This window comes from Malus sylvestris, chromosome 8, assembly GCF_916048215.2.
Source record: "Malus sylvestris chromosome 8, drMalSylv7.2, whole genome shotgun sequence".
Taxonomy (NCBI): Eukaryota; Viridiplantae; Streptophyta; class Magnoliopsida; order Rosales; family Rosaceae; genus Malus; species Malus sylvestris.
In genome coordinates this window covers 15,834,451-15,848,321 of record NC_062267.1, presented here as the reverse complement: position 1 = coordinate 15,848,321, position 13,871 = coordinate 15,834,451, and the positions used below count along the sequence as shown (strand labels likewise).

The 13,871-nt window shown below is 37.9% G+C and overlaps 1 protein-coding gene across 1 annotated transcript; it reads right to left on the bottom strand.

Annotated features, from left to right (window-relative positions):
- Positions 1-1,920: 1,920 nt before the first annotated feature.
- Positions 1,921-5,528, bottom strand: LOC126633376 (probable receptor-like protein kinase At1g80640). The gene is made up of 10 exons (XM_050303955.1): positions 5,116-5,528; positions 4,649-4,822; positions 4,266-4,516; positions 4,034-4,166; positions 3,882-3,945; positions 3,703-3,799; positions 3,458-3,560; positions 2,724-2,842; positions 2,551-2,640; positions 1,921-2,398 (listed from the first exon to the last, which is right to left on the bottom strand). Exons 1-10 carry the CDS (start codon positions 5,282-5,284, stop codon positions 2,231-2,233), a joined length of 1,368 nt encoding a protein of 455 aa, XP_050159912.1. The 5' UTR covers positions 5,285-5,528; the 3' UTR covers positions 1,921-2,230.
- Positions 5,529-13,871: the final 8,343 nt, after the last annotated feature.

Here is a 13,871-nt window from a genome sequence, read left to right as displayed (position 1 = left end):
TGTTTTCACTGATTTATGCGCATACAAATCCTCTACAAATCTCTAAAAGATTGCTATATTATTAGTCCTCGGAAAATGTTAAGGGATGTATAGTGGGAAACAATTATGAGATCATGAACTATGGGGGCTTAATTCACTACTTACTGTTCTTGGTCGGATGCTTTGACTTTGTACACATTTTGTAATGATTAGATCAAAGTAGAATAAGAACAAAAATAAAGAAAAATGTGTTGTACAAATTTTTAAAGGTTTAACTGATACAATGCCCCTGTAAGGCAATCGAATCCCATATTGTTTCTTAGAAGTAATGATATGGTCCCTTGACCCATAGTGTCCTATTTTGCCCCATCACCATTCAGTTTGTCAAAAGTTGATTCAAGTCGTTAAGCATGACACATATGGGACGCCACTGTTTAGAGGAAGAAGAAATCGAACATGAAACCTCGGATATATCAGTTTAACCTTGTGAAAAGGCTTATATGAATTTCATTTGACTCGGTTGCAGTGTTGTCTGGTTGGAATACATACATGGATTGCAAATGAAGAAAGCTTCGTTTCCGCCAATCACAGAGAAATGAGAAATTAGGAAAAGCAACGCAGATGGGTTTTGTTTCAAATTAAATTCATCAAGAAACATTATAAACGTGTTTTTTAAGTGTAGACTTAATAGTTGCCTCTGCCAAGTTAAAAATTTCTTGGATTACCAAAAAGGTCGTCCAAGTTTCTTTTTTTTTTTTTTTTTTTTTTTTTTTGTCAATTAAAGTAAATTTTATGGAAGAGAAAGCTACTATAAGGTAAGGACAATTTAAAAAAGAGAGTTCAAAATGGCCAAGCAAAAGCCTAACTCTATAAAAGAAAATTACAATAAAATGAGAGGTGAGCAGCCCACAGCAACAAACAAACCGAAAAACCTACACATGAAAATGTAAAACAACCACCTCCAGCAAAACAACTACACTGTCGCAGATCCGTCGCCACCACCCGGAAGAATAAAGCATAGAAAGCAGCTATGAGATAAACTCAGAAGAAACTGAGATCAAGCTCAAGCCAACCTGAGACACAAAATGCTTAGAACAAAAACAGCCGAAATCTAAGTGCATAAAAAGAAAATCCAAATCAACAACCATGGTGGTTTGGGGAAGGGAAAAACTGGGGAGGTGGGGGAGTTAGAGGAAAAGGTGAGAACCAAGAAACAAGGAAAATGGAGGGATAGGGAGGAAGAAAGGGGAAGAAGGAGGGGGGCAAGGAGGGGTGGGCACTCGGCTGCTGCCGATCACAAGCCGAAGCAAGGGGGCGACGGCGAGGAGGCTTTCAGACATTTAGGAGGGAGGGAGGGAGGGAGAGAGAGAGAGAGAGAGAGAGAGAGAGTAAAACGGTAGTCCAAGTTAAAAGGGGGATCTTGGCTTACGCAAATGCGCATGGGAATGTAGGATGCCGTCTTTTACAAAATCTAGTTATAAGGAATTAGTTACTCGTATTTCCGATTGGTCTTAAAATGGGAGGTGGATTGTCTGCCATCCCATTTCTATATTCTTCCCATGCTCTTCTGTGATATGTGGTCACGATTAAGCCACGTCAACATTTTATATAAATTTTTTATAAAAATAATAAAAACAAAAAGTAATAGGAATATAAAATGTTGACGTGGCTTAACCGTGACCACACAAACAGGAGAGGATGAGAAGAGTATGGAAATGGGAGGGCAGACAATCCACCTCCCTTAAAATGACCTCAATTGCTTTATTGGTGTCAGGATATGTTTGCGTACATGTGAAGTTCAATAACCACATAAGCTACACATCACCAAATACGTGTGGTTTAGAGTTTCACCACACGTGAATGAAACCTCAACTTCCTTTAGTCCGGTGGCTAGAATCTAATTCATGTACCAGAAACTTTTTCACGGCAATGCTCATAAGATGGTAATAATTGATGCTTTCCCTAACAATTTTACTTCATCAGAAAATTAGCTGATTTTTACACTGAAAACAAAAGGGTCAAAAATGAAATTAGTTAGTGTCTTGGACGAATACGCCTCATATACACAAGTATCTTAAACCAAATTCATTCAATTTACAGATGTGAAAAATTATCCACCGCAATAACCTAAGGCATTAACTTCCCAGCAAAACATTTGTGAGCAAATGCAAATCAATGTGCCATTTGGAGCAGTGATTAGAGCAGTGGGAACCGAAATGTTGCAGAAGCATCATGAAGCATTTCTTGTGTATCAATGACCAGGAGAAACTGGGGCGCTTCCTGGAGGTCCAGGTTGGGTAACTCTTAGTGTCCCTCCAAGCTCCACCGGAACAAGAGGGACAAGAGAATGTAAAACATCTGTTATCAGAGGGCGGTAACTTGGTTCCGGTTGCACACATAACACAGCGACAGCAGCAACCTGTACGTAACGCATTGCAAATAATCAATTATAAGAATTGGGTCCATTCGGTATAGTACTAACAGTCTATCAAAGGAAACAATACAGAGTCAAGCAGGAGTCTATCATAGAGCTAATAGAACTGAGCATACTAGATTTTGTATTTCATGAACCTGGTATAAGTGCTTCAAATCCATGGAATCTTTGATCACAGGATCCACAATGTTTGGAAGCTTTGATCTGTCAGTGAGCTGAGGCATGGCCTGTATTAATTTCGAAACATTTGAGTTTTTAGTGGGAATAATGTAAATTAATTTAATGGAGAGCAGTTCAGAGAAAGGCATACCCATGTGACTATAGATTGGCACTGAGTTGGTGCCAGTTTTTCAACAGGCCTTCTTCCTAGTAGAAGCTCCAGAAGCACAACTCCAAAAGCATAGACATCACTCTTATCCGTCAATTTACCTGAAAAATAACATGACCGGTTTTCTTAAGACATTGCCGAAACATGAAGTAAACAAGTTTAGAGATGTTTTAAATTGTGAGAAGTCTGGTAACGGGAAGCCTGCATAACCGATTATGTGCACTGTTGTAAATGTTATTGTCAAAATGCGAGATTCTAAGTTCTAACATGCATACACCAACCCCATCTATAACCCAAAAACTTTGCTATACCCAGCTAACATATCTTCAACGAGAGTCCAAACTTTTCATAAAATCAACAAGTCGTCCAAAAGTGGAACTCCAGCGACTACCTTTATCTTCTCTCATGTTGAATCCACCTAAATGTTTTCGCCATCCCTAACTTCGATTGAGCTCAAGTAAAACAAGTCCGGAATTTCCTCTTCCTAACCAGAAATGGAATATGCCCCCAGTGGAAGAACATGTGCAGCAATGGACACAAGATAGAATAATTTAAAAATAATTATTTAATATCTCTATCAAACTTAGTGCCAATGCAGTTGTCAAGGGTCCGAAGAACAATTAGATTACACCTAGCTAAGCGAAAAGAAAACTAAAATTCAATCAGTAAGATTCAAAGAATACATGTTGCAATTATTACAAGTTTAGTTGGCATACCATCTAAAAGATACTCTGGAGCAACATAACCCAAGGTCCCAGAGAGCTTGACATTCTTACTGTTTTTGGCCCTGTCAGCCACGGCAAGACCAAAATCTGAAAGCTGAAACCAGCCACCATGAGAGAGAGAAAAGCTTCAGTGAAATTAAATGCAAGAGGATAATAATGCATGGAAGCAATTTTTAAATGGACACTCAATACTTTACAAGGAAAGATGACACACTGCAATAATCATATAACCCTACCTTGGCATTGAAGTTGGCATCTAAAAGAATATTAGATGTTTTCAGCTCTCTATGGATCACTGGAGGGTTGCAATACTCGTGTAGATATTCTAGCCCTCTGTTCAACAGCGGCCAATATGTTAGTGTATATGTAAGAATCAAGAACAAGAAGATCCAACAACTGGGGAAACCCAGCTCACCTTGCTGCATCCAGAGCGATTTTCATTCGCATAGGCCATGTTAATACGGAACCATGAGAGTGTCCTACAACAATTTGATTTACATATAGCACCATTTGATTATCTTTGTTTCTAAGATATAAAAAAAATCGAAGAATGAAATAACTGTTTACCATGCAATTGACTTTCCACAGATCCATTATGCATCAGTTCGTAAACGATGAACCTTGAGTCACCATTAATACTACAACCCAAAAAGGTAATTATATTTGGATGCTGAATTTTATGCAACAACTCCACCTCATTCTGCAATTCCAAATGGTAATTCAATTACACTCAATAAGTACACCAGATAAACAAAAATCTAGTTTCTTGACTTGAACTAAAATGTCAAACAAGGGTTACCTCATATTCTCTCTCAGCATCCTGACTTGCACAGTCTAGTTTCTTGACTGCAACAAGCAAATTATTATCCAACCAAGCTTTATAAACGCATCCGAATCCACCCTCACCAATAATATTACTTTCATGAAAATCGTTGGTGCCTTTTTCCAGTCCCTTATATTCAAGTACTGGAACAGATCCTTTCTTAGAAACCATCCTTGTGGAATTGAATTTACCCACAAATGGACCCAATGCAAGCCCCTTCTCGGCATCTTTGCATACAAACCAAAGAAACAGAACAAAACAAAACACAAAATCTCAGCCAGCAATCCACAAATAAACTAAAACCCACAAATTGAAGCAAGATTTAGGTACCAAAAATGTGTTTGTAAAACCGGAAGTACCTGAGTTGCTCTGAGAACTTTTCTTAGGGGATTTGTGTGGAAATTTTTTGTGGTAAATCCACAAGCACAACAGTGATAAAAGAACTACACCAAGTGCAGTGCAGGTAACAATGAGTGCAATTAGCATTGTCCTATGTGAACCAATTTGATGCCCTTCACTTCCTTCTTCAATTCCTGATACCACATGAAATATACAGATAAGAGAAGTTTGATCAAATGGGCAGAATTTAGCACATTAAAGCAAACAGATTTTGCACCCACATCAACAAAAAAAGGGGTAATTTCAGCAAGAAATTGATAAAATCAGAGAAATTCAACTCAATTATTGCAGTAAATGCACGAATTTTGGTGGGGATTTTTTGAAATTCGAAATTCGAAAATGGAGAACTCGTGACCCAGTTAAAAACCCAGTTGCTAGAAATGAAAAATGAAGAGTCTAGAGAGAGAGAGAGAGAGAGAGAGAGAACCTGGAGTGAAAGTAGCCATTGATGAAGCAATTGGAGAAATGTGCGAGGAGGGAGGAGCAGATATGGAGGAAAGAAAAGGGCCAGTCGGTGTGGCGCCAACACAAATGGGAGTTGGCTGTACAAGCAGCAAAAGCAAAACTTGAACAAGAAGAAGAAGAAGAAGCTTCATTGTAGTTGTTGTGCTTTTGCTTTTGCTTCACTGCGTTCAATAACGCATGGAGATAGAAATTGTTCCAAGGGAAGAGGAGAGAGAGAGTAGGGATGGTTGGTTCTGTTCTGTTTCTTCTCCTTCTCCTTGTGAATTTTGAATTCTGAGTCTATCTTGTCTGTGTGTGTCTCTCTTTAGCAACTCAGCAAGTAGCCTTATTTTCTTATGAACTTCCCTTTAAAACTATCTTTTCAGTCTGCCAAAGGTAAAAGGGCAAAAACGGATGCAGATAAAAAAAGCTGTGATTTATGCTCTGTTCTGGTGTGGTGGTGTCCGCGGGGACAGTTACACACCAATCATGTGGGCACTCAATAAACCATCGTATTTGTCATTTAGTATCACGTTCTAGTAGTATAATTCTTTATCAAAGGTTTTAGGTTTGATTTTTGTTAAAGGTGAATTTGAATCACATTATTGCTAACTCATTGTAAGGCTAATCTCATCCGTTTTTTTTAATAGATAATATCGTTTGTTAAAAAAATTAAAATCACCTTTTTAAAAAAATTAAATTAAATTAAATTAACATTTTTTCATGAACAATTAGAAAAATAAAACAAATTGAAGTGAATGTGATCCATAATTTTTCTTTGCTTTTCTTCAACAGTTTAGGACTAATGAGTAGTTCGAGAACTAAGCGAAGAAGATTAACTCTAAAAATTCAAGCAGCGAAACTTATATGAAAATGGGACTCCTTTTGAGGATAGAGCACTAAAAACTAGATATTAGCATCCTAAAATGTCAAAAGTCTTTACTATTATCCTCAATTTTATTGAAATTCAATGTCATTTTCACTACTGGTAAGTTGCGTGCATTTATTCTTTCTTTACATGTGACTCTACATACATGATGTCGGGCTGTCACATGCATTGGAAACAAAATTATGAAAATGACACAAAGGAAATTTAGCTGAACTAAATTTGGTTGGATGCGGTGTTTCTTTGAGATTTCTCATCCAAATTGTGGAGAAATTTTTCATTCTGCCCGAAACACGGGTAGTATACTAATAGTCATTGTACAAGTGAAAGGAAGTCTTATTTTTCAAGTTGTTAACTTTTTAACACAAATATCTAACTACTTGTATAGTAACACATGATACATCTTTCCGTATTTCGAACACATTGAAAATTATCTCCAAATTGTGAAAGTCTTATAATTAATGACCTTTTTATCGAGCTTTTGTCTCGTCCTATAATTAATTAGCCTTCGCCTGGTTTGTGGTTTTTTTTTTTTGAACAAACGGTATTATCTGCGCTAAAACAGAGAGGGCAAGTGGTCATTTACCATAGTGATAGAAAGGTGTTGAGCTCTTGCACGACGACGTGTGTCCAAACCCCATTGGTGACTAATATAACATCTAATCTAACAAAATCTATCGTTTAACAAAATAAAAGGGAATGGGTGGGCTAAGCCTCACAATAAGCTAGTAATAATATGGTTCAAATTCGCCTTTGGCGAAAACCGAACTTAAAACCTCTCATTGGAAGTGAAGATGAATACCAATAAGCCGTACTACTAAGTGACTGTTTGTGCTTATTAAGTGCCTCCGTTGCACCGGAAAAAGTTAGTGGAGTGATTGTTCATCACAAAATTGGTACTATCTACACCCTAAATGTGGGGTAAAGTTACATTTTTGAGTTCTAAGAGTAAATTGTAGCTATGGCCTCTTAACTTTAACTCAATTGGAGCAATGGTCCCTCAACTCATCAAAACGTGCAGCTATGGTCCCTCAACTAAAAATTCATTACCATTTGTCCCTCAACTTTAATTCAATTGGAGAAATTGTCCCTTTAACTTTAATCCAATTATAGCAATGGTCCTTCCAACATAACTCGTTTTGACAAAATTTTTTACGTTGTTGGTGAAAATGACCATAATTACACACTTTGATGAGTTGAATGACCCTAATTATATAAATGGTTATTCCAACATAACTTATTTTAACAAAATTTTGATGAAATTGATGAAAATGACTATAGCTACACATTTTGATAAGTTGAGGGACCAATGGTAATTGATTTTTAATTGAGGAACCATTGCTCCAATTTGATTAAAGTTAAGGGATCGTTGCTACAATTTACTCGAGTTCTAATTACAAAATTGGCAAAACCATCAATGATCTAATATTATATAAACAAATAAGACTTGTCACGTGTTTGGTGACAAACAGGTAACAAATTGTATTACATAGCCCCATGTTACCCTTATTTTTCTAGGGGGAACTTCTTTTCTTTTTTCTATTTTTTTATTTTTGTTATATTTTTTTTAATTTATTTGTTTAAAGAAAAAAAAACTAATTGCTAAGGATTAGGGAGACCCACATGTGAGAACTAAAAATAGTCAATTGAAGATCTAAGAGTTGGTAGAGCGTCACACTCAGACCAATTTTATGCATGCGGGAGCGGACAATTTGTAAGATTATTTGCGTGCCTCTAGTTCCAAAGTTCATCACACATGCTCAACTTTTTGTGTAATTTTCTTTGGTTTTTTTGGCATTTTATAGCTTGTCCCCATGTTGTTTTTGTGAAATAATTTAAAAAAAAAATGTATGGAGACTAAGATGTTAGTGCATATCGATTGTAATTGGCATTTTTCTAGCCTGAACCTTTACGTGTAAGTTGAGTCTTAGATGTTAGGGTTGGTTCTACTCGAGTTAACGAAGATCAAGCCTAACTGATGATTGTTGTTCTACAGTGACTAAGTCACAATCTCAAGTTTAGGATATTAAAGTTTTTTTTTTTTTTTGTCAAACGATAGATATGTTAGATTAAAAAACTGTGAGGTTCAAATTCATGCCGCGGTGTAAGAATAACACTTTTCTCCACTATTGTATCCGGAAACTAATTAAGCTAATTAACTTATTTATATAATTATATTAGCTATCCTTTTAGGACCTGGATTTTTGTTGTGGGTTAATGGTTGGTCTTCATTTGTTTTATTTAAAGGCTTTGGAATAAAGCCCATTTGACTTGAGGTTTTGGTGTTAGGGTTTACACATGAAATATTATAGGCGTTTTTTAACTTCAATCCTTCAACAAGATTACAATTTAATAAAAATATGGTGTTAGATTGAATATTAATTTTAATCTTTTAATGTGTACTTAATTCAAATTTATATTATATTTTTGTTTTTCTATTTAATAGATAACTTATTTAATGTAATTACATTAAATTTAAAATTTTCTATTATACACATTTTAATTCATTAATTTTATTTAACTTTCTCTAATTAATGTACCTAAACGTCCATATCATAATATATTTTACTAAATTAGTGTACCGAAACGCCCGTACCTAAATATATTATAGTGAATTAGTGACACATAAGAAAATATGTAAAAACATAAGTGTACCGAAAATTTCATACCTAACTATATGATACTAAACTAGTGTACCGAAATTTCAATACCTAAATATATTACACTAAACTAGTGTACCAAAATATTTGTACCTAACCATATTATACTAACTCAGTGTACCGAAATGTTCATACCTAAATATATTGTAATGAATTAGTGGCAAATAAGAAAATATGCAAAAACATAAGTGTACCAAAAAATCTCTACAAAAATATTTTCTTAAATAAGATGCTTACCATAATGAGAATTAAAATTTATAATATTTTCATAAAATTTAAATTCATAAAATTATAAATAAAAAAAGGCATTGAATACATATGTTGCCATTAAATAGAGTTTAGGGACTAAAATCAATTTTTAATCATGTATAAGACATTTTTCTAAACTTAATCTTATATATGTGTACACTTTTAAAGAGCTCGTATGCATTAGAGAGAAAATACTTTGTGCGTGTTCGTTATGAGGGACTGCCTAACTATTGTCTCATATGTGGCAAGCTAGGGCATGTTACTAGGTGGTGTAAGGATGAGATGCTTGGTGAGATGGCTACGAGGGAGGAGACGGAGGCTATGTATGCATTTAAGGGTTTGGATGCAAAATATGACTTGAGGGGGAATTAGCTTAGGGGAAGAAGACAGCAGGCGAGATCGAGGTCTGGGGCCATGCATAGGGGTTCGAGGGGATGGAATGGGTCGACTTCTTCATCAACTTGGAGAAGACAGTCTGATGGTACCAATGTTGAGCAACGTGACGGTCAAGCTAGGGTGGCAGAAGAGGAGGAAAGATAAAGGTTGGAACATGAAAAAGATTGTGATGCTGGTCTTATTGGTCCAGGAGGTGTGGTTACGCCAGAGGCGAGGCCGATTGTCTTAATGAATCACCCTGAGAAGGGAGGGGTCGTGGGGGATAGTGATGAGAGCTTGCAGAACAGCCATGCCTTTGATCTCAATGTTCCCATTGTGGTAGAGCAAGAAGGGCTCTCAGATTCTTTGCCAGTGATGGGAAGGGAGGGTGCAAGTTTGGGTGAGGTCTCTTGTCCCAAGACTCTAATCCTTTTAATTTGGTACTCATCATTAAGGCAATTACGAAAGAATGAAATAAGAGGGGCCATGAAGAGGAAGCTGAGAGTGTGGAATTATATGAGGAAGGATTGCATCATGTGAAGAAGAACCCAAGGTTTGGAATGGACCAAGCGGAGGCCACCTATGAGGGGTATTTGCAATCGCAATGAATATCTTATGCTGGAACTGTCAGGGTATTGGGGGAGACCTGACATTTGACAATCTATTAGAGTAGAACAGGCTCCACTCCCCCGAGGTAGTGGCTCTAATGGAAACTAAGAATCATAGTAAACGTTACCGGTTTTAAAAAGAAGTCTCGAAATGGCGTGCATGCATACTATTGAGCCTAGGGGTATTGCAGAAGGTATGTGTTTGTTTTGGAGAGATGCAAATGATGTTGTGCTGATTAAATATGGAGAGTTTTTTTATTGAAGTATTGATTGATGATATGGCTCACCATTGTAAATGGTGACTTGTAGTTGTTTATGTAAGTACTGATGATCACAAGAGGGCACAACAGTTGGGTGTCTTATCTGAACATATTTTTAATTATTCAAAACCATGTCTTTTGATGGGTGACTTTAATGATTTATTATCAGATTCGGAAAAGGATGGTGGTAATAGGAGGACGGCTGCTAGTATGCGCACATTTCGGAATTTTGTCACAACCACGTGCTTCATGGATTTGGGGTTTGAGGGCTACCCTTTCACATGGCGGAATAGACATGATGAGGGTTTCATTCAGGAACAAATTGATAGGGCTCTTGCTACAAATGATTGGGTGAGATGTTATCCAAATGCAGTGGTCAAACATGTGGTACTAGAGGGTTCAGACCATGCAATGCTGTTACTTTCAATGTAGGTCGGCCAACCTCGGTGGAAGAAGCAGTTTATGTATGATCCAAGGTGGAATCAGGATGACTAGTGTGTTGAGGTGGTGAGGAATAGGTGGGCCATTGATCAAGGTGGGTCTCCTAGCCATAAGTTGGTGAGTAAGTTGAAAAATGTAAAATATGGCTTGATAGGGTGGCGGAAACGAGCTGAACGAAATGAGCAAAAAGAGATCACTCGGTTGAAGGAGGCACTTAAACATACGTACCAACAACCGATGTTTGATGGACCTCGGATTCGGGACATGGAAGCAGAGCTCAAACGGGCAATTAGGAATGAAGAAATTTATTGGCGGACGAAATCTAGAGTGCAGTGGTTGCAAGAAGGAGATAAAAAAATACTACATTTTTTCATGCTCAAACTATGAAAATGAGAAGGAGGAATGCAATCCGTGGGTTAGAAGAGGAAGACGGAACGTGGTCCATTGATAGGCAGCATATCCAGGATGTTGTTGTTCAGTATTTTCACTCTCTATTTGATACGGCTAGACCCACAAGCTCTAGGAGATTATTGCTTGCGTACCGAGTACAGTTGGGCGATTGGATAATAATATCTTGATTGCTCTGGTGACTAATGTGGAAATTGAGAATACAATATACCAGATGCATCCAACTAAATCTGGATGGGTTTAATGTAGGTTTTTTTCCAACATCATTGGAAGACAGTGGGAGGTGTGGTTTTAGGTATGGTTAAATCTTTCTTTCAACCTAGACGGATGCTAAGGGAGTTAAACCATACTAGTATTGTGCTTATTCCAACAGTGGACAATCCAAGGAAAATTACTTAGTTTCAGTCGATATCTTTATTGGCGGACGAAGTTGTTTCTAAAGTTATTAGCCAGAATCAGTCGGCGTTTATAGAGGGGCGCCAAATTTCAAATAACATTTTGGTGGTCCATGAATTGTTACATTCTATGAAGCAAGGGAATGATGAAGGTATAAATTTTATGGTACTAAAATTGGACATGGCTAAAGCTTATGACCATGTTAAATGGCCATTTCTGAATGTTATGATGCATAAATTGGGGTTTGATGATATTTTATGTCAGTGAGTAATGGAGTGTGTGCACACAGTCTCATACAATGTGATTATCAATGGGGAGCCCACGGGTCACATTGAACCTTGTCAAGGACTTCGGCAGGGAGACCCTTTATCGTCGTTTTTATTTGTAATTTGTGCCGCAAGGTTATCTGCCTTAATACAAAATGAGGAAAGAGTTAGGCATATCTAGGGGATGACTGTCACCCAATGTGACAAGCCTCTCTCTCACATGTTCTTTGTGGATGATTCGGTTGTCTTTTGTCAAGCTACGAAAATGGAGGCTATACATGTTACTGGTTTACTTCAAAAATATGTTGAGGGTTCTGGGCAATGTGTTAATTTGGAGAAGAGCTCGGCATTTTTTAGCTTAAGTTGTCTACAAGCAATGCGGGTCCGGTTATCGGCGATGTTGGGTATTAACTATTAAGAGAACTTTAGGAAGTACTTGGGTATTCAAGCAGATTTTGGGGGTTCGAAGTAGAAAGTGTTCGAAGACATACGAAATAAGTTGGAGGAAAGAATTAAGGGTTGGGCGGAACAGTTCCTATCTATGGTTGGGAAAGAGATTGTCCTTAAAAGTGTAGCTACTACTTTACCTAACTACATAATGTCTTGTTTCCAGCTTCCCATTCAATTGGCTAAAGAGATTGAGCAAGTGATTGCTAGGTTTTGGTAGAGGGATTCGAAAGCACAGAAGGGGGTTCATTGGTTAGCTTGGAATAAAATGTCAAAAGGGAAGACATATAGAGGTCTTGGGTTTGAGGAAATTATTTCGTTCAATTTAGCTATGCTAGCGAAGGTTGGGTGGAGGATTATTTGTAATCCAGATTCTCTTCTGGCTAAAATTCTTCGATCAAAATATTATCCTACCTCGTCTTTCTTGGAAGCTCCAATGGGAAGGGGCACTTTGTGGGGATGGAAGGGCATCTTATAGGGATGAAAAATCTTGAAAGGGGGACTCCAATGGAGGGTTGGGGATGGACGGAGTATTCGCATTATGAAAGATCCATGGTTACCTACACTGCGCATTTTCCTACCCATCTCATGATCTGGGGACATGCCTTTGGTGGTGGGGGATTTGGTAGGTGTTGGTGGGTTGTGGAACAGGAACATTATTGAATGATGTTTCAATAAGGAGGAAGTGCGTATCATTTTGAGTATGCCAATTAGTAAGTTTGGGTGTCCCGATCGAATTATTTGTCATTATACACAGAATGGGATGTACTCCGTTAAATCTGGATATATGGTTTGCTTAGGAAATGAATAGAAATTGAGAGCTTGGGAGGAAAGGTGTGAGACAGTCAAGTGGGGATCATGCTAAAGATCCTATTTGGGGGGCTATATGGCAGCTAAAGGTTCCTCCTAAGCTTCGTCATTTTATTTGGAATGACTGTAAAAACATTTTCGTGGTAAGATCTAATTTACAACGACGGGGCGTCCGTTTGGAAACTTGTTGTCCACACTGCGGGGAAGATATGGAGACACAGGTACATTTATTTTTTAAATGTCATTTTGCTCGTGTGTTTTGGTTTGGGTCTCCTTTGCAACCAGATGTGGTGTCGATGGAGGGGGAAGATTTTTTGGCATGTTGGAAATGGTTGTCGAAAAAATATGGTGTTGTGGAGGAGGGGGATAAGCTGATAAGGTGGGTGGTTTGTGGTTTATGGAGGATTTGGAAGTGTCGGAATAGCATGGTTTTTGAGAAGAATATGGTGGAGCCTAAAGTGGCTTTAGAGCTATGGGGGGAGATTAAGGGATGTGTATAGGCCCAAGTGCTGCCTGCATGCAGCAGACGACAATGGGGGAGAGGTGGTTCATAAGAGGTGGATGAAGCCTCATTTTCAAACAATTAAGACTAATTGTGATGGAGCTTGGCATAAGCAAACGCGTAGAGGTGGATTCGGTTGGGTGGCTAGAGATTTTGCGGGGATTTTTAAAGGAGATGGAGGTGTGGGGAATGTTTGTTGTGAATCGAGTTTGATGGCGGAAGCGGAAGCAATTCGAGCAGCTTTGGTGGCATGTGTGGAGAGGGACTTTGGGCTTGTTCAAATTGAAACTGATTCTAAGGTCTTGGTGGACATGCTCACAGGTGTTCTTCAGTCAGAAGCTACTATGGAAGGTGTTCTATGGGACATTAGTCATCTTAAGCAACAATTAAGTTTAGTTGAGTTTCTTTTCACCCCTCGCTCCTGTAATGAG